A 27,154-nucleotide genomic window follows, 5' to 3' on the forward strand; every position below is an offset into this window, starting at 1 on the left:
ACTAAGAGATTGGGTATGGGTCATCCATGTGCATGTCATAGCTTATTCCAGGTGGCAGAGGCAGTCTTTGTTTCTGCTCTGTGTTGTACAGTGCTGCACAAAATCATCTCAATGTGGCAAACCTTTGTGGGGCTGTACAGCAATACACCACCCAACAAGTCCAAACTTGTGGGAGTACCTTTCATTATATCTCCTCTCATCTGGTGTTTGTGGGTTAGCGAGCGGTGTGTGAAGCTAGTTTCTGAGGGGGTAATCACTATTTCCTGAAAGAAACATTATACAACTGGTTTGTAATGTATTAAACATGGAGCCAGGACACTTTGCAACAAAGGTAGTCGGACACATTTGAAAGAAAGTGTTTTCTGTTTACAAAAGCAAATTCATTTTGTGATGGTGCCTGAATTGCAAGTTGTGTGCATTCAATTGTGTGCCATAAGGAAACTGCATGTATCTGGGTAGCATCTTAATTATACCATCCCACATAGATGTCATGACATGGCTCAGGGATAATTGTGAGATTCCTGCCTGGTCAGCCAGTTAATACTGAAAAGTGCTTGTTGCCAAATACCCTTTGGTTGTTAGAACCTGTAACAGAACAGGTTTTGCATGATTTCTACATGATGCTGTCTGTAATGTAGGATATAATTCAGCACATAACTCCAATAGCATGGCTTTAGGAAGTCATTTGTCATTATAAGCCAAAATGTCATTGCAATCCCTGAAAACTTACTCTTTGTGTAGCCTTCAATTGCTGATATTCTGTTAGAAAACTAATGCTGCCATTGCCAGTTATGTCATTTAAACACACAGCACACCCTTTTTATAGACTAATTAGATACACTTCAGACTAAGGCAGTAAACATTAAGTTTATGTATTAGAAGTTATTACCAACATTGAAGACAACTGCATTGGGAGAATATTTAATTTAACTGTGATATAATTAGTACAAGAATATTGGAATGTGACATGCATCATTGAAATGTACAATGAAAGAAGATTGTCCTGCTTCTTGGTGTCACTACAATACCAACACCAAAAAAGTCAGAGTAGGAGTTATGATAGTTGAATATTTGCCCAACGTTATGTCAATTTTCATACAAAGTTCATGTATTACATATCCCAGAGTTTGAGTAATAAATGTCTTAAACACATTTCGGAGTGTGAGCACATTTTATACATTAGGCTCCTGGAGAGGGACTCGACTTCTAGCTTCAAGACAGATATGAAAGTGAGAAGCACCCCACTTAGGGAAGGCTAATTGCCTTAGCAAGACAGAAACTTTATTTTAAAGACTTTTATTACTGTGAGATATGAAAGTTGTGAATTAAGATAGTCGGCATCCAGCTGATCCTGCATGTCTTTTACAAGTACCTCCATAAAAATGTGTTTTCTTTGAAACTAAACATTGTCTAGAATGCAATACCATTGCATTTCAAACATTTTACCTATATATTACACACACACACACACTCTGCTGCATGGAATCAGGATCCAGGGTTTACAGGTTCTTCATTTCTGCGTGGGTTTTTCACTGGGTGTTCTTAAAGGTGTAAAGATTTGGTTATTCAAAACTGCCCCTTTGTCAGTGTAAGTGAGAGTATATATAGGCCCTTACTTAGACTGTTGCCCTGTCCTGTGTTTGTGGCTTGTGCCCAGTGTTGCCAGGAGAAGCGCAAGTCCCCCCGCAACACTAAATTAGATTAAGTGGGTTTGAAAAAAATTGAGTATAGTCCAGTAATTCCAGTACTTAAAACTTAGTGATGCCAAATCTAACCTTCTGAACATATGGATAGCAATACAATAAATATAATACTAAATGCATATGTAATAGAGTAGTAGAAGCATAGTGAATGAAGTATTTCCTGTAATGAGGTATTAGAATATTGTGTCTTATATTATGATGAGGAAGAAAGGTTATATTAAGTTTAGAGACGTGAAATTTGTTACTATTTATCTTTTTTTTTTATGAACATTCAAATCTAAATATGTTAACTTTGAAGAAACTAGAACAACACAGGTGAGTAAAGATTATTTCAATGTAGGCTCTGCAGCTGCTTCAAGTAAGTTTCAAGTGTTGCATTATAGAACTGGATCTGATATTTGCTTTGCAAACTAATCAGAAAGACAAAAAACAAGGGTGGGATCTCCAGTATACACCCTCATTTAATGCTCAGGTTGGCTGAGTGAAAGACAGCAAAAGAATGTTGCAAAGTTTCACATGATGTTTACTTGGTTTCTTGTAGCATATGAGTAAGCTTCTAAAAAGCTAAGGTCTGACCTTGTTGGAAGGTGGGTTCTAAATAAATGACAACGGGTAGAGGCTGTTTAAGTAGGACAAGAAGCGGAAGAGGCAGAGTTGTCAATATCCAGACCAGAAATTATGTCAGAAGTCTTTCAGTGGGGTCTCCTACAATATAAAGTAAATGGAAACTGTATAATAGTGGTGGTGTCACACTATAAACCTTCCCGTATTTTTAATTGACCCAACACCAGTGAGACATTCCTGACACTCAAGCGCATGACACAAGATTAAGAAACGCCTCAGTCTTTGTTAAGAAACCTCATAATTTATCATGTCTTGGATTATTTTTCAGAGCTATTAATAGTTTTGACTATATCTGTATAAGACAAGAGAAATGGTTTCATAGACTAAGTAGGCAAGTGTCATTATTGACTCTAACAAAAATGAAGTTGATATGCTTCTGTGATGGTGATCGTTTTGACAGCCTAATCTAGCTACTGCACACATGTCAGTCATCTACAAATTGACAATCTGTATTTATTTGGAAAACCCAATTTTAACTTTTCTTTGCATTTCATAAGTAAGTAATCAACTGCCAGTGCCCTGAAACGAACGCATTTTGGGTGCAAGGTGTGGATTAACAGCCACAGGTGTTATCAGATGCAGCAGGAAAGTTTCACTAGAGAAAACACGATTAAGAAATTATTTGTCTGTAGCACTGAGGAAAATTATTCTCCTGAAAGGCTGTCAACCTTTGATGAGTATTTTATTGTACTTCTGTATATATTAAATTAATTAAACCCTTATCAGGCCACAGTCAAACAAAAAATAACTGGATGAATGATATGTTATATGAAGCCCATTTCCTGTTTTTGCTTAATTGTCTTTAGTTTAGAATTCCTGCAAAAACTTCTAAAAACGTTTTGTTTTTCAAGGTGTTCCCCTTCATAGCACTGCACTGGAAGAAAATATTAAAACTAGAAAGTCATTTCCAGAGGTTCAGGTAACATCTCCACAAATAAAAAAGAATCTTTCAGTTTTGAAGACTGCTCAACCCAATTTACCTTCATCATCAAAAGTAAATAGGAATGATGGTCCTGTAACACAAATGAGGAACAAGACTGTCAAATGGAATATAAAGAAAAATAAAACAATTTCAAAAAATGGGATAAACAGCAAGCAAAGACTGACTCGGAAGGTGCAAAGTAAAAAGAAAGTGAGGACTGATGAATCGAATGAGAGTGCAAAATTAAGGTAAGTTTCACACATTTTGTTTGTGTTAATTTTGATTTTAATAAGTTTTATTTTTTTAATTCAGAGATTTCTTTCTCTCATATGTTCACATACAGTACATACAGACATCCAGATAGTTGTTGATTTCAATGCCTGCTAATGTTTTTATATGCTTTTTGTTATATCATCATATGTCAACCTAACACTCCCATGCCTATTTAAAAACTGTCCTCAGTGTTTTTTAATTTCAGTTTATTTATACTAAATGCATTTAATTTAATCGGCATCCTTTACTCTGCTACAAATACTGTATAATTAAAACAGAAATACATGCAGTCATTAAAACAACATACAGTATGAGAACAAAAAATTTTTAGTACTACCATTTTTTAAAACTCCAAATGACAACAAATACAAAAATATGGTCCCAGATTCCAACTATGTGTAGTTAAATGGTTGCTGGTTGCTTAGTTGTAAACATAGAATTATAGGTCCTTGTCCTTACTTGAGTCCATTCCATGCCTTTTGGCTCAAGAAGTCTGTAGAGGGGCCTCAGAAGACCTGTTGTTGTAGGTGATTTACACCTTTGTTATCAGACTGGTCCTGGTACAAGCTGGAGTTCAGTCACTTACTTTGTAATAGAAGTGGGGGTTTTGTGCAGCTGGATGCCTGCATCCTTGTTAAATCTACTTACTTAATATGCCTAGTGTGCCATAAACGCCTAGCAGAATTGGCAGAATCCATTTTGTCCTGCAGCATGTGTCATATCAGTGGTAATTTATAAAATAATATATAGGTCAAAAGTTTTAAAACCCCATTTTTTTTAGCTTGTATTGAAATCTAAGCAATTCAAGTCTATTAAATAACCTGACATGGTACAAAGATAATTGCCAAAGGTTAAAAAAAAAAAGTTTAGGTTGCCAAAAAACTGAAAAAATAATGTAATTTTTGGAGTTATGCAAAAAGGCCTTTATTAGAAAGTAAGTACTGGGTTATCAAATTGCAATTTTTCTACAGCAATAGAAGTTAATTAAGACTAAGAAAAAATAAAAAGCTAAAATCGCCATTTTCAATTCAGATGCTCAGTACCACAAAGTTAATTTAAGCTTGGTGATTACAATGTACAAATTAATGAGCATGGTGACAAAAGAGACACACACAAACACACACTGACCACTGCAGCTACTTGGCTCCATGCATTTGAAAAGTGCTACAGTCTGCTAGGATATTTTTCTGTCATTTTGACAGAAAGATATCCTACCATTTTCATTGCATAATAAAAACAAGTAGATTTTAGATGACCATTGTGGTCTATTTATATTTTGGTATGGCATGATTGCATTGCATAAACAGTAATTTTAACTTACTTTAGTTATTCGTTTAGATGTGCCATCAGATGGTAAATGCTGTGCAGCCTCCCACATGCTTGTACTGCTGTCTTTAGGCACATTTATTGAGTTGGGTGTTTTGAGGACTGGAATTTGCATCTCCGTGTCTCTTCATTATCAACTCTTATCAACTCAGTCCTTTCCATCTCCTTTTGGTGAGGTGTAACACATTGCTTATTTTGAATGTATATTTTTAATTAAATTTTTCACAAGCACAGTGGCCAATTCTTTAAACCTAACAGTGACTCTGACATATATTGTCGTTACTGAACAACAGACAGAGCATGCAATTCCCGGTGACAATATATTGTTCACTTTTACCACTAGTCCATTAATATCTTTGAATACCACTGTATAATTTGATTTTACAAGAAAAGATTTCCCTTGTAACGGGTTATATTTATTTTTCACACATGCAATGTGCTCCCTGCACTGATGACACATTTATATGTTTAATAGGGTTCTTTTTAGGAGGCCTTTTTGTTGTGGACAGTTTATTGTAGTCAGAAGCTCAATCTCTGTTGGATCTGGTTAATAAGCACCACTGATCTTTGCAGTTCAAAATCACCATACTCTACTTTGAGCACAGCCTTCCTGAGGTACTGAATTGCTTTAGAAATGTGACAGTCAGTGAGTTCTTTACTTATTCCCACTCAGTTTTAAGCAAAATTCACGTATTGTCGTCTCTGTACGTATATATATTCTACATCTGGCTCAGGGAGACTAGGCAGACTCAAAGCCACAACAGAATCACAAGACAAGCTTCTGAGAGTCAGCAGCTCATGTGGTAGCTTGTGTGCAAGTCCAGTGTTTTGTTTTCACATCATCTGCCAGAAAAGGACACACATCTGGATTTAGCAGGCAAACTAAACTGGCTGACTAAACTGTAAGGTGATGGTGTTTTGGTATTGACATAAAAAACTATGTATGTTAAACACACAAATATGCCAGAGGATTAAAGTCATAGGGAAAATTTTATGCATAATAAAGTATCTGTATTAAATCATTGTCTAAAATAAAAAAACATATATGTATGTAAGTGTTCTCCCCAGAAATCGTTTTCAACCGGGTGGCATGAAAAAGTAGCTGGGTGGGACGGGATGGGGAAATTTGGTGGTGAGGAAAATTAAATTTGGATTATTTTTTTATTAGTTAATTATTATTATTTTCCAGTGCTCAATATGACTTCCTTTTTAAGGTTTGACACTTGTGCCAGAATAATTTTTCTAAAATTTAAGAAGTATCCAATTCAGGATTCTAAAACCCTAAGAAAAATTTTAAATAACAATTGTTATGACATAAACCAAGAGGCACAAGTATTGTTGCTGTTGGGAAGTAAAGTGAAAACAATGGAATAAAAAGTATGGGAAACCTAATGTAGAAAAATTAAAAAATGTTCTTCAAAGCCAACTTGCATATGCAGAAGGTGTCTTCATTTAAAATATTTATTCTTCTTTTCTTCCTAGAGGCCCAGTTGGCTGCAGCTTTCTCATAATCAAAGTCCACAGGATCTGGGCCCTCCAAGGAGATCGGCATGAGATTATTTAGTGTGTTTTATTAATGCAATTTCTGAAGCACGTCTTGATCCTTTTAAGGGCAGAAAACCCCCTTTCACATTCAGCTGTGCTTGCTGGGATCACTAGTCCAATATGAGCTGGTTTGGCTAAATTTGGAAACGACTGTGAGCTCTGATGTTGTTGCCATTTTTAGTTAAATCTGTTTTGGCTGAAGTTTTTGTATGATTGACTTCTGATCATTTTTGATGCAACTGTCCATTGTTGCCTGCTACTTTCAAAACTTTGGAGTTATGATCGAAAAGAATTTCAGCAGACTCACTTGAATCGTGAGTTTCTGCATTGAAAACTTTTGAAAAGCTGGAAATAATTGGCATGTCAGGGAATTTTGCATTTAGGTGCTTGACAACTGTCTCTAGGTATTTATCATATATTGCAGTTTCGAATGACATTTCATCACTCTGTATATAAACAATACAGAGATCTGACCATTCTTCTGCCAAACAATGATGAATGCTTTGAAAATACCTCCCAGAAGTGTCTTTCAGCTCCATGTTTGATAGATAAGTTGGACAACAAAGGTAATATGTCTGAAAGCAGCATCAGAGAGGAAACTAAATTGTACGTTTTAATACATCTGCTTAATCCTTCAGCTGTGATGTCATTTCGTTCAGTGGCCTCTTTCCAGCGCAGCTATGGCACTCATCATACACTGTCGTAGTGACTGTACTGCAGAGTCATGAGACAGCCATCTAGCATCACTGGCCATTTTCAGCTTAATCTGGGGAATGTTCAGAATATATTGAATTTCCGTTAAACCAGCCATCCTAACTGAAGAGTTTTGGAAGAAATAGAACAGGTGCCTTAAGATGTCGTTCAGTTTTGTTGAATAAGGTACAGCAGCTGCTGCTTGAGCACTTGCAAGGGCTAATCGGTGGTTTACACAATGGCAGCTGACCAAGAGTCCAGATGTTTTATCTTTAAGCAGTTTTGCCACTCCTTTCTTTTTCCCAATCATAACAGCTGCTCCATCTGACCCTAGTCCAACCAGATTAGCAGTTTTCAAGTTTAGAGTGTCCATTGTCTCACTCAGTGTGTTGGTTATAGTCTCCACTTTGCTATCAATCATATTGTAGGTTGATACAAAACTATTTCTGACATCTTTAGTGACCTGGCAAACATATTTAATGTAAATAATTAATTGTATTACAACTGAGATGTCTGTGGTTTCATCACAGAGAATACTGAAAAAATTTTCAGCGTGTGTATTTTTCAGTATGTTAGATTTTATTTCTGATGCTAAGACATCCAGTAACTCTTGTATTATTCTTTCAGAGGTGCAATGTGCATTTTTACCAACATTGTTGTAAAAAGGAACAACCCATTTCTTTACATTGTTCCAACAGCTTTTCAAACAATGTTGCATGTGGCAATTAATTTTTTGCCAACCAATACATGGATCTTAAAGCTACCACAAAGTCATCTCTCTGTAAGTTATTTAACACAGATACAGATCTTTCAATTTGACCCATTCCAGTTTGCTCTAGTACACGCTTTCCTAAAAGGTCAGCAGAAGACTCAGTGTGCGTTTTACTTTTTTCATGGTCCAGCTAGCTTTCTTTTTGAATTCTTGTGCATGGCACGTTTTCCCAAGGTAAATTCCTCTTTGGGGGGGGTTGGGTGGGGGTGTTTGTTTGAATATTTCATGCACAATGAGCACCACATACCATTTTCTTTGACCATTAGCCAATCAAAATCTGTAAACCATTGTTTGTTTATGCTGGATAAGCGGTGCTTAGATTTATCAATTGGAATTGGAATTTGCAATGTCTTTGTCTGAAATTGCCACATCAGGAGTTGACGCTGCACCTTCATTAGTTTGTGGCGTCTCTTTTCTGCAATAACTGAGCAGTGTTGTTTTCTGAAGACTTTTTTTGCTTATGTTGGTAAAACGTTTAGAAAAAATTAAAAGTACCTATGAATAAGACTTTTGAGTGGGAAAGTGAGAGCCTGTCGGATATTCAATGCACACTTGCACTATGGCAGGGTAAGATATGAAGAAAAAAGGAATGGCAGATGGGTCACTTCAATAAAACTATGGAAGCGTATTAGTGCCACGGTGAAGAAAAAAAAAATACGGGCACAGTGAAGAAAAAACCCCAAAAAACTATGTTTTATATGTCTAAAACATGTGGACTTTATTCTCGACATTTCCACTTTATTCTCACCGTTTATGACGATATTTAAGTCAACATTTCCACTTTATTCTCATAGTTTATTTTGTCATTAAAGCAGAATGTCGTAAATTAAACTTCTTCTTAAAATCAATGTTTAATTTACTAGAATTTCTCAAACCTCATCATAAGGTAATGAAGCACATTAAATGCTTTGTGTTAAGTGTTCCTCGACTGAGTTGTTCATCACTACGCGCTTCTTAAACGGACTTCCTTTTGCACTGAGGAGGCACCGGCAGGGATCACCGCACAGAATGCATTCACTTGATGATATTCCTACTCTCTGAACATGTACAATGCTAAGATAAATACTTGATAGCATTTTCATGATGAAATGCATTGAAGAATGTATTAAACATGCACAGTACTGTGTCGGTAGTGCTGCTCCTTTGCAGTAAGGGCTCCCCAGATATACATTCAGTGTAGAGAACTTTATGTCAGGTGTGATGAGACTCCAAAAACTGGATGTATTAATGGGTATCGCACAGGTTTAACTTAAATATTGTGTAAATGTTGGATTCATTATCTGGTGGTCGGAGAAACACAGAATTCAGTGGATGTACTTCTGAGCTGGCTTTCTTTATTGCATGCTTGCTACCTCTATCTGACGTACCAAAACCCCAGTTCCTATCCTTCCTTTTTCTTTCTCCACATAACCAATCACCACATGATAACACAAAGCATTTCATAGACTAGACTTTTTTTATTTTATCAGTCCTCCTCTTGCCTGCCCACCTCCATATCCTCTTTGCTTGTGAGGTGCTGCTCCACTCCCGCTATTAGCATGTACAACTTCTTCTCGCCTGCCCACCTCTCCATACTTCTATAATTACTTTAATTACTCCATACATACTGTAATTAAGCTGCTCCGCCCCTGCTATTACCATGTACACCTCCCCATACTCTTTGCTTGTGAACTCTGCTCTGCCTCATCCCCGCTATTAGCTTTAGCACCATGTGATCGGTAACATCCCGCCCTGCGCCTCTTCCCTTGCAACTTGCAATCCTGCTTCTAAAATATTTGCTCACCCACCCGCTCGTCCTTTGCCATCTCTGCAGATCATCAACTAAATTAGCCGGGCGAAAGTCGCTAGGCAGAACACATTCAGCATTGTAAAAACTGAACCATGACACATTCTTTTAAATTAAAAATTAAGCTTTTTATAAGAATGCAAAATAGCTGGCTTTTTTTTGGTACTTGCAGCTTACTGTGTACGTTTTACTTGGTTGTTTGCACAATGGACTGATATAATTGATGATGGTTTTTTAAGTTAAATTCCTGAAAATAATTCTTATTAATGGCAAGTAATGTATCAGTTTTCATTGGCCAAATAAGAAGTAAAATATTTTGTGTAAGAATAATTAGTTTCTGTATGTTTTTAATACTTGAAAGTTGATTGACATGAAATAGGGTTCTTTTGATGTATTTTTAGAGTTCTGAACATCAACTAAACAGCTAATTAAAATAACTGGTATACAGTACAGGAGTGTGGCCAACAAATGTGTAATAAAAAATAAATGTTCTATCAAGGTATTGTAGCTTCATATAACATAAACATGTTAACCCTTTTACGTTTAATTTGTAGCTCTTTTTGGAGATTGCCTAATGTGCCCAAAGATTCCAAACAATTAGAAAAGGATGACTCAGGAGACACCATGGGTAATGTAGGTATCACATTTAAATTCATCCTTGATGTTTGTATTTTAAAGTGAACCGTCTGATATGTATTAACATACCTGTTAACTATCCATGGTCTTTGGTCTGTTTACAAACAAAATGCAATCATTTTATATTGATATTTACAATTTAATATGACTTAGACTCATTTGAAAACACCAAAGCCATAAAGTTCAGACATTTGCAGTTATAATCCTGTCCCTGCTAGTTTTTAGATAATTTAGGATGCCTTACCTATGACATCCAATCTAAAGTGTTCATATCTATAGGACAGTACTTTGAAGAGCTGTGTTTACACCAGAGGTGGGTAGTAATGAGTTACATTTATTCTGTTACATTTACTTGAGTAACTTTTTTTAAAAAAAATTGTACTTCTAAGAGTAGTTTTACTGCACCGTACCTTTTACTTTTACTTGAGTACATTTGTGAAGAAGAAACGCTACTCTTACTCCACTACTTTGGGCAACACTAGAATCGTTACATTTTTTCCATTAGATACGGTATATTTTTGCCAGAGAGAAGCCGCTAGTGGATCTACTGCATGACTGTTTCACCAATTAAACGTAGCAACAATAATCACATGGCTCCATTTCACAACTCAGACTTAGCCATGCAGTGACATTAACACACACAAACTGTGGCGGCATAGCGCCACAAACTCCTCATTGACAGCGGACAAGGAAACTAAAAATACAAGTGAAACCTCGGTTTGCCGGCATTATATGTTCCGGAAACTTGCTTGCAATCCAAAGCACTCATATATCAAAGTGAATTTCCCCATAAGAAATAATGGAAACTCGGATGATTCGTCCCACAACCCAAAACTATTCATATAAAAATGATTAATACAAAATATAAAGTAAAAATACATAAAACAAATTAACCTGCACTTTACCTTTGAAAAGAATCATGGCTGGCGTGAGTGAGTTTCTAAACTCATGTGGGATTTCGCCCAACGGGGCGACACATGGAAGAGCGTCCTGAAGCAACCGCAGGCACCCAGTGCTGTAGCAGTTCGCCGTAAAAGCGAATCCGAAAAGATCATGGTCATGCTATAAGCACCTGCCGTTGATGGTTGATACAAGGAACATTATAAATGTGCAGGGCACAGTATTACTTGGCCACAAACCTGGGCATGACTCTGCCTGACTGCTGTGTCTTGTGTGTAGGAGAGTGGCAGATCCTGCTACGATAAATAACCGCGCCGTTCCTGTTTCAAGTTGAATATAGATGATGTCGATAAAGTATTGACACTCAGCTTCGTGTTTTGTGATGCAAGATTGGATTCACACGTCACAGCACACACACATGGTCACAATGCTGTAGTAAACAGTATACGCTCTTACGGATGTTGACTATATGAGTAAGGCACGCTGACTGACGATTGCCCACAATCCCGCAGCGAGAGAGAGAAGAACAATCAGCTCAGTTGTGATCACGTGATGCTCGGCAGACAAAGCGTATACAGACTACTCGTATTGCAAGACCTCGCTCGTTTATCAAGTCAAAATTTATTAAAAATTTTTGCTCATCTTGGAAAATACTCGCAAACCAAGGTTCCACTTGTACATGAAAAATGAGGGCCAACTCCTGCCTCCTGTTTAACCATCACTTCACCGAGTGATGAACAAGCACATTTTAACCAAACATGCACAGACACAGACAGTTAAGGTAAAGTGAGACTTCTTGTACCCGCACAAGCTGTCTTGTTCTAATGTTATTTTCTATCAGCTGTGCTATTTGGAGGGCAAGTGCATATGCAGTATTATACTGTCTGTGTACAGTATATCTTGTCACTGTAAGTAGTTTGCACTGTTCAGACATACAGTACATGTTACCTACTGTAAGTATTGGCTTCAAAAGCTTTGTTGTGATTGTTATTTGTGCATCTTTATTTTGTAAAGATTTTATTTATTTTTACTCATTTTTTATTTTATTATTTGGAAATAGCAGAATTTGCACATTATTTTATATTTTTGTCTGTTTTATCACAACATCTCTGTATTATAAAAAAAAAAAAATCTATATAGTACACACTAACACCCACAATCAAAACCACTCACTCCAGGACTATTACTCTGGAGCTGTGAGGCAGCAGCGCTAACTATTGTGCAACTTTGTGTCTGAAATGTTTTTAGAAATTGACATTTTAGAAATTTTGTAATAAGATCTAAAATAATGTGCAAATTCTGCTATTTCCAAATAATAAAATAAAAAATGAGTAAAAAGAAATAACATCTTTACAAAATAAAGATACACAAATAACACAAAGTTCCAAATCTCAGTTTTTCAAAACCAAGCTTTTGAAGCCAATACCTACAGTAGGTAACATGTATGTTTGAACAGTGCAAACTACTTACAGTGACAAGAGATACTGTACACCAGGGGTGCCTAATACGTCGATCGCGATAGACCAGTAGATAGAAAAGGTAGTGCAGGTAGATTGCGTTGCATTCAAAAAATTAAAAAAATGTTTTTTTTTAATGTTAGTCTATCATATATCCTCACTATGGCATTTGCCAATTGATTGACATACAGAGCGGCCAGTCTGAGATCTCTTTTCTTGTAACACACTGGTCATCCCGCACTCACAATCCAACGCGCAAGCTACTGCAAAACTCCGGCTATCTAAGTGATCTAGTTAGCCTTCCAATTTATATCGACCAAAGACGGGATATTAAAAAATAAAATTTGGAGGGTGGTGGGGCACTGGATGTGGAATTGGAAGAGGATTTTGTTTTCTCACAGTGTCACAATCGATGTGCGTTTGTCTGATCTGTAAATGTATCATTGCTATTTCAAAGAAGGAAAATGTGGAAAGGCACTTTAGAACTGTTCATAAAAACTACGAAACCGACTTCTTTCCGAAAAGCGATCTGAGAAAGGAGAGGGAACTAAAATTGCAGTTAATCGGACAGCTGCCATTTTTCACTTGGCTGAATTCAAAAGCAAAGGCAGACGCACCAAAGCATCATTCATTAAGCATAAGAAGTCCTTCCAAGATGGAGAGATGATGAAAGAGGCCTTTGTTGAGGCAGATGGCTATGGAGAAATTCCTGCTGAGATTTCGAGACCCCTGGCCGGAAAAAAAGGAGTTTCTCCTTGTCATTAATACTATAATTACCAGAGCCAATGAAAAAACTCGTAATTCCAGCCCACCTTAAATCCCTTCACACCTCTCCGTCAGCCTCTTTTGTCTTCTTAATGTGTCGATAAGCCCAAGCAGCAATTAGCCTTATACCATTTCCCCCCCTCCCGTCACCTCAGAACGGCCAAGAAGTTCTCCCAGTTCCTGCCTTGATGATTATCTGGGAGTGAGCTACTCAGAATTGTAAAGGGAAATAACTTGATGTGCATTTTGTGTCTAAAAAATCTATGTAAACAAATCGTTAAAACAGAAATGTTTTTCATGTTTTAGTGATAAATGACAAAATGTACACATGATCTATATAATATGTAAAGGCTGATGGCCAAATATCAAATAAACACTTCCATAAAAGGGGCAACTACAATACGACAGGTTCCGTGGTGCAGCGGTTAGAGCTGTCGACTTATAATCCAAAGGTCATGAATTCGAAACCAGCTACCCTGCAAATTTGTGAGCTGCTCTTACTGTTACTATTATACAATAAAAACATACATTTCATTTGTGTCTGTAACAACCGGTGTAAATTTATAGTACTTGTAAAAGTTATCTTTTTTTTTTTCTTTTTTTTTTGACTCTTATTTTCTCAGTCACGATCACGATATAATGTTCAATGCTCTGCCCCACGCCCCCGCCACAGATCTGACACGGTTACTTTTTATCTAAAACTGGGAATAGATGTAGATGTGAGTGGTGTTTTGAGACAATGGTGAATCTGCCTTTTTTGTATCTCACTGTCACTTTTTTTTTTTTAATTCAGTTTTATTGAGTGTTCCTACTCGCGTTGAATTAGTATGCACCTTATGGTCCATGATGTCAAATAACTCATTTTATGACCTGTATAGTACATTTCGGAAAACATTGTAGTACTGGTGCAACATTATTCATATTATTCATATTCAATCGCCTGCCTTTTTAGCGCTTCTAATCAGTGATCGCGTTTTTTTGGTGCTTTTTTTCGATCTTGCCAGTGTCCACATTTTGGTACACAGTACTATTTCTTTTGTATTCCAGGACATGCAGAGGAAAAAAATAATACAGAGAGGTCAGTTCCGCGCTATATGCAATCATCAGATTCAAATATTAACAGTTGACACACACCCAAGGACCGTCGTTTCTATGTTTACAACATTTGTACCTGTTGCGATGTACACACTTCTGTCTGTGCTGTGGTTACTATTACACTGAAGAGGTGCCTGATACTGTGTGCTGATACCCTTTCTTAAAGAGGGGGGACCACCACTTCGGTCTGCCAATCCAGGGGCACTGTCCTTGATATCCATGCGATAATGCAGTGGTGTGTCAACCAAGACAGTCCTATAACATCCAGAGCCTTGAGGAACTCCGGGCGTATCTCATCCACCCCCGGGGCCCTGCCACCAAGGAGTTTTTTGACCACCTCGGTGACCTCAGTCCCAGAGATGGAAGAGCCCACCTCCAAGTACCCAGGCTCTCTTTCCTCATTGGAAGGCATGTTAGTGGGATTTTCATTCTCCATGGCCTCCCCAAACTCCTCCCACGTCCGAGTTTTTGCCTCCGCAACCACTGAAGCCGTATTCTGCTTGGCCTGCCGGTACCTATTGGCTGCCTCCAGAGTCCCACAGGACAAAATGGTCCTGTAGGACTCCTCCCTCAACTTGATGGCATTCCTCACCGTCGGGGTTTGCCGCCACGACAGGCACTGACCACCTTATGGCCACAGCTCTGGTCAGCCACCTCAACAATAGAGGCACAGAATATGGCCCATTTGGACTCAATATTCCCTACCTCCCGTGGGACGTGGTCGAAGTTCTGCCGGAGGTGGGAGTTGAAGCTGCTTCTGACAGGGGACTCTGCCAGACGTTCCCAGCAGACCCTCACAATACGTTTGGACCTACCAGACCTGACCGGCATCCTTCCCCACCATCGAAGCCAACTCACCACCAGATGATCACATAACAGCTCCGCCCCTCTCTTTACTCGAGTGTCCAAGACATGTGGCCGCAATTCCAATGACATGACCACAAAGTTGATCATCGAACTGAGGCCTAGGGTGTCCTGGTGCCAGGTGCACATATGAACACCCCTATGTTTCAACATGGTGTTCGTTATGGACAATCTGTGACAAGCACAGAAGTTCAATAACAAAACACAGCTCAGGTTCAGATCCGGGGGTCGGGACGACATTCCTCCCAATCACGCCCTTCAAGGTTTCACTGTCATTGCCCACGTGAGCACTGTAGTCTCCCAGCAGAGCAAGGGAGTCCCCTGTAGCACCCCCTCCTGGGACTCCCAAAAGGTGGGTACTCCAGACTGCTGTTTGGTGCATACACACAAACAGTTAGGTACCCTCCCCCACCCCCCACCCCCGAAGGCAGAGGGAGGCTACACTCTCATCTACTGGGGTGAATCCCAATGAACAGGCTTCAAGTCAGTGGGCAATAAGTATGCCCACACCCGCTCGGCACCTCTCACCGGGGGCAACTCCAGAGTGGCAGAGAGTCCAGTACCTCTCAAAGAGATTGGATCCAGAGTCTATGCTGTGCGTCAAGGTGAGCCCGACTATATCTAGCCAGAACCTCTCGACCTCGCGCACTAGCTCAGGCTCCTTCCCCTTCAGGGAGGTGACATTCCACGTCCCAAAAGCCAGCTTCTATAGCCGAGGATCGGACCGCCAAGGTCCCCACCTTCGGTCACCACCCAACTCACACTGCACCCAAACTCCTTGGCCCTTCCTACAGGTGGTGAGCCCATTGGAAGGGGGACCCATGTTGCCTTTTCAGGCTGTGCCCGGCCGAGCCCCATGGGTACAGGCCTGGCCATCAGGCGCTCGCCATCGAGCCCCACCTCCAGGCCTGGCTCCAGTTTTTATTCTTCATGGTAGGTTTTTTGAACCGCTCTTTGTCTCATCCCTCACCTAGGACCAGTTTGCCTTGGGTGACCCTACCAGGTGCATAAAGCCCCAGACAACAGAGCGCCTAGAATCACTGGAATACACAAACCCCTCCACCACGATAGCGTGGCAGCTCGAGGAGCCTGCTGTACACTGACTGTACTGTATGTCTGAACAGTGCAAACCACTTACAGTGACAAGATATACTGTACACAGACAGTATAATACTGCATATTCACTTTCCCTCCAAATAGCACAGCTAATAGAAAATAACATCAGAACAAGGCAGCTTGTGCGTGTACAAAAAGTCTCACTTTATCTTGGCTGTCTGTGTCTGTGCATGTTTGGTTAAAACGTGATTGTTCTTCACTCAGTGAAGTGATTGTTAAGCTTCAACAGGAGTTGGCTCTCATTTTTCATGTATTCTTTCTTTCCCTGTCTGCTGTCTGTGATGAGTTTATGCCACGACAGTTTGTGTGTGGTCATGTGACTGCATGGCTACGTCTGATTGGTGAAACGGAGTCTTGTGATTATTGTTGCTACGTCTGATTGGTGAAACAGTCATGCAGTAGATCCACTGGCGGTTTCTCTCTGGCAAAAATATAGCATACTATATCTAATGGAAAAAAAGTAACAATTCGAGTGTTGCCCAATGTAGCGGAGTAAGAGTAGCACTTTTTCTTCACAAATATACTCAAGTAAAAGTAAAAAGTATGGTGCAGTAAAACTACTCTTAAAAGTACAATTTTTTAAAAAAAGTTACTCAAGTAAATGTAACTCGTTACTACCCACCTCTGGTAAGGACTGGCATCTGTATGTTTCCAAAGAGCTGAAAAATGTTAGTTGTTATACAGTCATATGAAAAAGTCTGGGAACCCTTCTTAATTCTTTGGATTTTTGTTTATCATTGGTTGAGCTTTCAAAGTAGCAACTTCTTTTAAATATATGACATGCCTTATGGAAACAGTAGTATTTCAGCAGTGACATTAAGTTTATTGGAGTAACAGAAAGTATACACTATGCATCATAACAAAATTACAGAGGTGCATAAATATGGGCACCCCAACAGAGATATTACATCAATACTTAGCTGAGCAGCCTTTGATGAGTGTCTGGATTCTGAATGGAGGTATTTTGACCATTCTTCCATACAAAATCTCTCCAGTTCAGTTAAATTTGATGGCTGCCGAGCATGGACAGCCTGCTTCAAATCAGCCCTTAGATTTTCAATGATATTCAAGTTAAGGGACTGTGACAGCCACTCCAAAACATTGTACTTCTCCCTCTGCATGAATGCCTTTGTAGATTTCGAACTGTGTTTTGGGTCATTGTCTTGTTGGAATATCCAACCCCTGCAACAACTTCAACTTTGCGACTGATGCTTGAACATTATCCTGAAGAATTTGTTGATACTGGGTTGAATTCATCTGACCCTTGATTTTAACAAGGGTCCCAGTCCCTGAACTAGTCACACAACCCCACAGCATGATAGAACCTCCACCAAATTTGACAGTAGGTAGTGGGTGTTTTTCTTGGAGTGTGGTGGTGTTCTTCCGTCATGCAAAGCGCTTTTTGTTATGACCAAATAACTCAATTTTTGTCTCATCAGTCTAAAGCACTTTATTCCAAAATGAATCTGGCTTGTCTAAATGAGCATCTGCATACAACAAGCGACTCTGTTTGTGGCGTGAGTGCAGAAAGCGCTTCTTTCTCATCACCCTGCCATACAGATGTTCTTTGTGCAAATTGCGCTGAATTTTAGAATGATGTACAGATACACCATCTGCAGCAAGATGTTATTGTAGGTCTTTGGAGGTGATCTGTGGGTTGTCTGTAACCATTTTCATAATCCTCTGAGATAGCTTTTTGTAGCCTTCCACTAAACCATGATACTGAACAATCTTTGTTTTCAGATCTTTTGAGATTTGCTTTGAGGATCCCATGCTGTCACTCTTCAGAGCAGAGTCAAAGGGAAGCACAACTAGCAATTGAACACCTTAAATACCTTTTCTCATGATTGGACACACCTGTTTATGAAGTTCAAGGTTTAATGAGTTAATCCAACCAATTTGGTGTTGCACTTAATCATTATTGAGCAGTTACATGCATTCAAATCAGCAAAATTACAAGGGAACCCACATTTTTGCACAGCCAGTTTGTCACATTTGGTTTAATTTCATACAACTAAATACTGCTTCACTAAAAATCTTTGTTTGGAAAACACCCCAGTTCTCAGATGTTTTTAGGAGATGAAAGACTACCACTGTTATCTTTTTTATTGACAGTAGAGTAAATTATTATGCAAGCTTAGAGGGGTTCCCAAACTTTTTCATATGAAAAAGTTGTATGTTTTATTAAATAAAGTATAACACAGCCTTGGTTTTCACTTTTGCTTCATTGGATGATGTGAAAATAAGTTATGATTGTCCTTTAACTGTATTATCACAAAAGACTATTATTAATTACTACATATTTAGGTGCAGACAGGCTATGGATAGCCAACTGCTGGGCAATGTAAATCATTAGAACACATTTAACCTATTTTAACTTGAAGTATCCCGTGTTGTAATTCTGTTTTTATTCCTATATCAACCACTTTTCATCTTTTTTTTTTTAAACAGTATATTAGGCACATAATGAAGTATTTTATCTAGTCAATATGATACAACTCAAATGTAGTTCAGTTATGATGGTAACATTATGCTTTTAAAATAGAGTTTATCTTGGTTAGTTTATAGAGCAGACTCTGGATTAATGTTAAATTACTAAAATCTTGGCTTCGGTATTAATTCTTGTATTTAAACCTCATACTGGTACCAAAAAAATAGTTCAGATGCAATTAACAGTCTTACTTCAGCCTCCCTGATGTGTCATGCCATCGCACCACACTACACACGGTTTCCCTTCTGATAGCCATTAATAATTGGGGAGGAAGTAGGTTCCTACGTGAAGTCCAGATCGGGGCTAAGCAGTGGGGATGGGGGGATTTGGGGGAAATTTGGATTGCGTTAAAGCAAGTGGTTTCATTTTGTGATGTCTGTGAAATTTAACATCTTTCCATTACTGCAAGAGCGACTGCCAGAGTGTTGAGGGAAGGAGGGTTAAGTTGGGGGTGTCAAGGGGAAATTTGACATTTTACTTCTGTTACCTATGATGTAGCAATGCATTGTGCAGATTGTGCAAATCACAAGGGCATAAAAGCTTGGGGGGACCTACTCGGGGCCGTGTAGCTGTTTTTATTTGTTTAGAACAACTTAAATCACTTGCACAGTTCATTGAATTAATAATTCACAGTTTTAGTGGCATGTTTGCACCATCACCAGGCAAGTCCAGTCCAATCCCTGATGATATTATGCATTCGGCAGGCCTACAGTTTACACAAATTCCGACTTCAGTAGTTCGGAGGCTGGGAGCCTAATTGGAGGTACGGCACGGCTTTGTCCACCTTTTGCAATTTGGCGACCTTTGGCATTCAAGTTTTGAAGGATCACACATGAATAATGTAAATATACATTATTATAGTAAATAATTGTTACATTTGTACTTTGATGTCAACACTTTTCGAAGTTCGAACTCGTAAATGGTAAATTATTGTGATTCTTTTGTTAAGTTGTGGTCCCTGTTAGTTGGCAAATGCCAAATTTTTGAACAAATTGTTGTTTTTTATATTCTCACCATACATCGCCATGTCGGCCAGTATCAGTGGATCTGGCAAACATTATAAGAGTGGTGCTTCTAAACATAAGGCACGCCTGCAACAGGAATTAAAAAACGCTAAGCTTACCAAGATTTCTACCTTTCTCAAAACTGAGCAAGGGCTAGAAGTAAAAATTGAGAATGCTGATGCTGGTGAATCATCACAAAAGCCACAAGCAGGTTATGCAGACAGTGCAGTGAGTGAAATGGTTGCAACTACTGAGTCCGGAAGTAGCGATACAGTGGCTTCAGATCAGGTGCTATCTGCTGAAACCGTTTAAACTGAAGAAACTACTGATGACAAACGAGCAATATATATGACAAAGCAATTTCCTACCGACAAGGCAAATTTCTTGAAACCATTGACACCTGACGATGAACAATTTGTGATTTCAGTAGGTCCATGCCAGCCATCTGGACCATTTCCATGTGAAAGTCAAGTCAAAAAGGCCAGTGCTTCTCTTACTCATATTACACTAAAGTCAACCAAGCAGGGGTCATCAAAAAAAAAAAAAAAACTCATCAAAAATGACCTCAGAAGCACCATGTCACAAGACAGACTTAGTGGCTTGGCTGTACTCTCAATTGAAAACGAGCGTGCTAGACAGCTTGATGTGTTAAACATTGTTGAGACTTTCGAGCAACAGAAGGCATGCAAGCGAGTATTTTAAGGTGATAGTGATATTATAAGTAATGTGATTTGTAAGCTTTAACAGTTTAACATATCTGTAATCTTTTTTTTTGTGTTCCTTAGTATGGCTGACTTGTGCATTAGTGTCACTACTGTGATGATTTGTGAGTGTGACCTAATTACAGTAATGTCTCCTCTTAGTTCCCAGCAGTACATTTAATAGAAATGCTAGCCAGAGAAGCAGGCAGCTAATTCATTTTAATGTTATAATGTTCAGAATATTAATATTGCACAATCGGATATACTCAAAGCAAAAGCAAAACCAAATCAAGATGTGGTGACCCACGCCATACAACCTGATGGTGCTAAGTGTTCAGTCTCTTAGGCAGCACTCTTCTTGTGTTGTTGGTTGACATCTTGTGCTGTTAGGTGCTGCATGTCAGTGCATTACACTCAGAAAATAAACATATATCAGAGTTAGACTAACAGTAAAATAAAACAAAATGAATATAAATATCGTTGCTTTAGACCAGAGAGAACTGCCGGCAATGGAGACTCGCTCAGTGAAGGGCTACAGCAAAAAGGCTGCCCCCTTCACTGAGGACACTATTCAGAACGCTAGGTGGGCGGGGCTTTGCAGCGGCGGAGAGAGACCGAGGTGAGAGAGTATTACAACAAAGTATTTTTATGTTTCTGACAGTTTCCCCATATGACACGAGTCTATAGAAATCTCGTACTACGAAGTACATTCAGCAGCAGATACTTTAATTACAACGAAGTTGCGTTGAAATTTTTGAATGAATTGTCCACAGAGCAGTCCGTGGTCGCAGCTCAGTTGTGCACATTTGCACAACAGTCACCACACAGAAACATTGTAAATTTGTTTTTCTTTCTTGAAACTTTCCTCGTACTGTTTTTTTTTTTCTGTTTTTGTTTTCTGTGGTTTTCACTAATGCCTTTTGCTTATTGTTCGTCAACATTTGAAAAACATCCATTGGAATTTAACTCATTGTCACCCTCCTATAGAAACGGCTGACACGAAAAAACGATAACAGTGTTAATGTGTGTGATGTGCAATCTGTTGGAATGACAAATGCAATGCATATCCATCCACCCATTTTCTAACCCGCTGAATCCGAATACAGGGTCACGAGGGTCTGCCGGAGCCAATCCCAGCCAACACAGGGCACAAGGCAGGAACCAATCCTGGGCAGGGTGCCAACCCACCGCAGTGCAATGCATATGTCTTTGTTATATGCAAAAAAGAAGAAAAATCACAGGTTGCCAACGTATGCGAACTGTAGCATTTGAAGATGCAGAAAAAGCAGTTTTTATGTGGTTCAGTGATGCTCGTTCAAGAAACATTCCTATTAATGCGGCACTCATTCAAGAATATTTGAGGTTTTTAAACTCTCTTGGGACCTCTGTCAATGGGACAACACACTGTGAGCCTGCTGTTGCCTTGCCCCGGTAACGGACAACCAATATTACACAGACGCTGCAATTGCACTTTGGGACGTACTTAAGCGTGTTGTTCCCATTGGGTGGGGGGATCCCGAAAGAATTCAGAAACCTCACAATATGAAGAAGAAGAAAAGGATGATTTAACTTCTGAAAACTGTGCTGCCCACAACATGCTTCCGCATTTAGATAATGTTTGAGTTGAATTCCTCTTGCCCAATTGCATGGCAGTGCTTCAACCATTGGATTTGGCTATCATTCGCACCCTGAAAGTGTATTATCATCAGGAAATGCTGAGAAAAATTCTCGTCAGCATAACGTTTAGACAGGAGAAGATTAAAATAATGCGAAAGAAGCTATTGAAGCTGCTTCCATTTCCAACATCCTGTCTTTGTGAGGCAGCGTTTTCTGCAGTGACAGGAACCAAAACGAGATTACGGAGAAGACTGAACATAAGCAACACACTTCGCGTGTCACTGTCTTCCATCCTCCCCAGATGGGATCGTCTGGTTGCAGGAAAACAAGCTGAGGGTTCTCACTGATTCTGCATTATGATAAGCTGTATAATGTCTATTACTAAATTATAACTTAATAATAATAGAAATGTAATGTAAATTGTGTATAAAACTGCCCTACGAACCCGCCCATAATCACCCCACAAACCTCAGCCCGGCAACCCCGATACCCACAACCCCTATCTCCCCACCAGTCCGTGAAAACATTTGCTTCTTTGTAAAGCGGTCCTTGGTGTCATAAAGGTTGGGGACCACTGCTTTAGACTAGCGGCCTATCCAGAATTGGTTCCTGCCTTGTACACATCACTGCTTAGACAAGTTTATGTGCTCTTTGCAAACCTGAAATTGACTTAAACAGCTTCACCAAATGGATTGAGGAATAAACTAAATAACTTTTCATTTTGTGTTAAAGATTAATGTTGAGATACATTTTCAGATTGTCATATTTCAAAATAAATAACACTTTAATGAATATCTGTGGCATGTTATTTGTAAAAAGTGCGTGTTATATGTTCTTCATTCTTCTGTGATCCTTTGCTTAGTCTTTCCATAATGCTGGATTTAATATATAAATAAAAAAGATTTAAAAAAAAAAAAAAAGGAAAAGAAGAAAGCCTACATCACTGAGTTAACATAGATTGTTACAAGAGTTTTATAGTGTTCCTTTGAATACTAAAAGTACTATACAATATATTGAACACATCTCTCTCATTAGAATCCATAGCACAGTTTTTTTAATCAGAAAATCACTAAAAGTAATCTTTTAAACCTTAACCACAACCCACAGATTATAACATTTATTTATATATAATATACTAGGGGGCTTCGCCCCCTGCTCTCTTCGCTTACCATCCCTTGTGTTTGGTTAATTGGATTTACAGTTTTAATTTTTTTTCTTCTTTGGAATTGTTTCAATTTCATTATTTGCACTTTTACTTTAAAGCTTCATTAAAAACAATATTTTTAGGAGACACATTGTGACAATGCAATGTATAACTGCCCATGAGTGAATATTGTTTCTGTTTCTCTAATAAATTATCTGACTTTTTCTAATGTTTGTCCCTGTGATTTATTGATTGTCATAACAAATGCTATTCTCACAGTAAACTGTAAACATTTTAATACGTATGGCATATCACGATCACCTTTGGTGTGTAATGTTATTCGCGGAATATATACGTTACCTTTCTTTTTGCCTTTTAAAATTTGCATCGCTTCTCCGTGATCATAAATATACTCCTGACCGAATTATGTATTCTATGAAAGCATCTCTGGGTTTTATTACCCCTTTAAAATAATCACTGAGTAAAGCAGAGAATTTGTTTTCTTTTGGACACGGTCTTCCGTTGTGACTGATGACTTCATTTTTGTTTTATGTAGCATCATTGTAAGCAAAGCACAGATTCTCATAGTGTATGGTCTATTATTGTGTAAATCCACGTTTTGTGCATAAGAATGATGCGAATGCGAAAAGACTCTACTCTTTGTCTTTTATTTCTGACCTCAATTTGTCCTGCTCTTTTTTCAATTACGCCTGGTTCTGATGGTTAATCACCTTTTGTTTTGCGGTAATGCGATCTTTTCTATCTTTTCTTTGATACTGTAGCAACTGACATGATAAAGTGTCACAAAAGTTTTACTTGAACAATCACTGACTTTGTAACCCCAAACACAACTTTCTAGCACCCTCTCCAATCCCTCACCCTCCCACGTTTTGCCCCCTTTACCACATCAATCAATACCCCACTATCAGTCTTCCGTGCTGTACTCCGCCCTCCCTCAATTGGACCGAACAGTCACTTAAAACCAAAAAGGCCTCAACCTGGCTGGGACACTACAATACTTTTGAATTTTACTGGTTTCATAATCTCTTATCTGCCTTTTCTTCTCTCCAGCGCCTTTGGGTTTCTATTCTCCGTATTGTCCTTATACGCTTTATATGTGTTGAGAGCACAGGATGTGTGAACACTACATGCTTTTACATGACTGATTGTTTTTTGATGGATGTGCTCATATATGATATCTGTTGTAAGTAGGGCGTGTCTTGCAAGAAGCTCATGTTCCATGTCCCCACGAGACGGCCCTGGGACAGTCTCTTGGCACCAAGTCTCATGTATACGGTCCCTGCGGGACACTCCGTGGCAAGTCTCTTTTGTCTTGTGGGTCTTTTAAATGACTTTCGAGAACTTCCGAGAAAATCACGTATCGTCGCTTTGCTTTTGCATTCCTGGATTTCTTTTTCTAATAGATAGATATATTCGCACACATGTGCATGGGAGGAGACTTTTTTGAAGTCCTGCAAGATGAGACTTTGGCCATGAGATTTGTTCAAGTCATGCCCTACTCTCAACCATATTCAACCACGCACATGGTACTCTCACTTCTCATTCGTGTGAATGCTTTTGTCAGGCACAGTTCCTGCTCTCTCAGCTCTTATAAATTTTAACATTTTCCTTACTTTAAATTCCCAATTAAAGAAGATGTACTATGTCCAAATCTTTTTGAAGAATTTTATCACGAAGGGTTATCAACAGAAAAAATGAGTAAACGGGCAATCCTAGCACAGACAAACAAATGAATGTCAAAAATGTTGATCAGTTACACAGCAAATTGGTTAAATGCATTTCAATAGACAATAGACTGAAACAGTTGGTGGTGATTGTGCAGAAAATGAAAACATCAACTTACAATTTCTGAAGAATATCTACAACTGTTAACACCGTCTGGTCTTCCACCACACAAATTACAAAAGTAGAAAGAAAGATGTATCCAAGAAAGGTAATGTAGTAAATCTTCCGCAGATAAGATTAGACAACAAAGGAGAACTTGATATGCCATTCGTATTAAAACGTTAACAGTTTCCCATTAGAATAGCTTTTGCAAAGACAATTAACAAATCTCAGAGCCAAACATTTGAAAAAGTCATTTCATTTAATAGAGAGAGAGAAATGAAATTCAATCACAGGCAGTTATAAGTTTCATTGTCACGATGAAAGTTCAAACACAGAATCAAAATTCAATTGCAATATTGATGAAAATTTCATTAAAAAAATATTTTTCACTGAAGTTTTGCAGTACAAGTGTAAGTTTTAAAATGTATTTGTGTGTTAATGTCAAAGCCAAACAGAACAAAAAGTATTATGCAACGAATAACTAATGCAACATGAAACATAATTTTCTTTCAAATTATTATGTTTTACTATTTTTTACTATGGTTAATTACTCACTGTAATGTAAAATAGTTAGTCTATTATGCATACAGTATGTAACAATTCCCATGAAAATTAAAATCTGTTTAAATTGTACATCTGCATCCCCATAAGCAAGCGGCAGAACCGCAAAGAGGCTTAGCGGAGGCCCAGGGGTTGACAAGTGAAGTGAACAGGGGGCAAAGTCCCTTAGAATATATATATATATATATATATATATATATATATATATATATACATACACACCTAAAGGATTATTAGGAACACCATACTAATACGGTGTTTGACCCCCTTTCGCCTTCAGAACTGCCTTAATTCTACGTGGCATTGATTCAACAAGGTGCTGAAAACATTCTTTAGAAATGTTGGCCCATATTGATAGGATAGCATCTTGCAGTTGATGGAGATTTGTGGGATGCACATCCAGAGCACGAAGCTCCCGTTCCACCACATCCCAAAGATGCTCTATTGGGTTGAGATCTGGTGACTGTGGGGGCCATTTTAGTGTAGTGAACTCATTGTCATGTTCGAGAAACCAATTTAAAATGATTCGAGCTTTGTGACATGGTGCATTATTCTGCTGGAAGTAGCCATCAGAGGATGGGTACATGGTGGTCATGAAGGGATGGACATGGTCAGAAACAATGCTCAGGTAGCCCGTGGCATTTAACACTAGAATTACCAGAGCCTACGAAAAAACTTGTAATTCCGTCCCACCTTAAACTGCTTCTTAAATCCCTTCACACCTCTCCGCCAGCCCTTTGTCTTCTAAATGTGCTGATAAAGAGAAGCTTGGAGCAGCCGGCTATTCCATCCCCCCACCAATTTAGAACGTGCACGAACTTCTCTCAGCTCAGGCCTTGATTGAGTATCTGGGAGTGAAGTGGAGTTTTAGAGTGGAAATAATAGATCGTTATTTGGAACACACGCATTTCATGTCTGTTCCGTTTCTACAGTAATCTGTGTCAGCACATTGTTAAAACAGAAACGTTTTTTATATTCTAGTAGTAGATGACAAAATGTAGGCATAAACTATATAGTGTATGAAGCCTGAAGTCCAAATAGCAAAGAAACATTTTCACAAGAATAACACAATTGCGCTTTTATTCAAAAGTATAACTGCAGAAACAAAAAGCCGCCTTAACATGCAACATTGACAGCAGTCTATTGTAACTGCCTCCGTAGTTCAATAGAATCTGCCCCCGCTTGGGAATCAAGAGGTCACGAGTTCGATCTTGCACCCCTCCGTTTTGAGAAGTAAACTGCTCTTAGTCTTACTGTTTTAGAATAAAAGCATACATTTGATTTCAGTCTGTAACAGCCGGTGCAATTTAT

At 38.6% G+C, this 27,154-nt stretch overlaps 1 protein-coding gene across 3 annotated transcripts in view; it reads left to right on the forward strand.

The window, feature by feature from the left end:
• Nucleotides 1–27,154, forward strand: part of cenpu (centromere protein U) — a 110,609-nt gene that overhangs the window by 60,216 nt on the left and 23,239 nt on the right. For all 3 annotated transcript variants that reach the window (XM_039751013.1, XM_039751012.1, XM_039751014.1), the window contains exons 8-9: nt 3,179–3,497; nt 10,199–10,277. In XM_039751013.1, the coding sequence (XP_039606947.1) occupies nt 3,179–3,497; nt 10,199–10,277 (398 nt within the window). The remainder of the gene's footprint in view (nt 1–3,178; nt 3,498–10,198; nt 10,278–27,154) is intronic.

Source organism: Polypterus senegalus, chromosome 4 (genome assembly GCF_016835505.1).
Source record: "Polypterus senegalus isolate Bchr_013 chromosome 4, ASM1683550v1, whole genome shotgun sequence".
Taxonomy (NCBI): Eukaryota; Metazoa; Chordata; class Cladistia; order Polypteriformes; family Polypteridae; genus Polypterus; species Polypterus senegalus.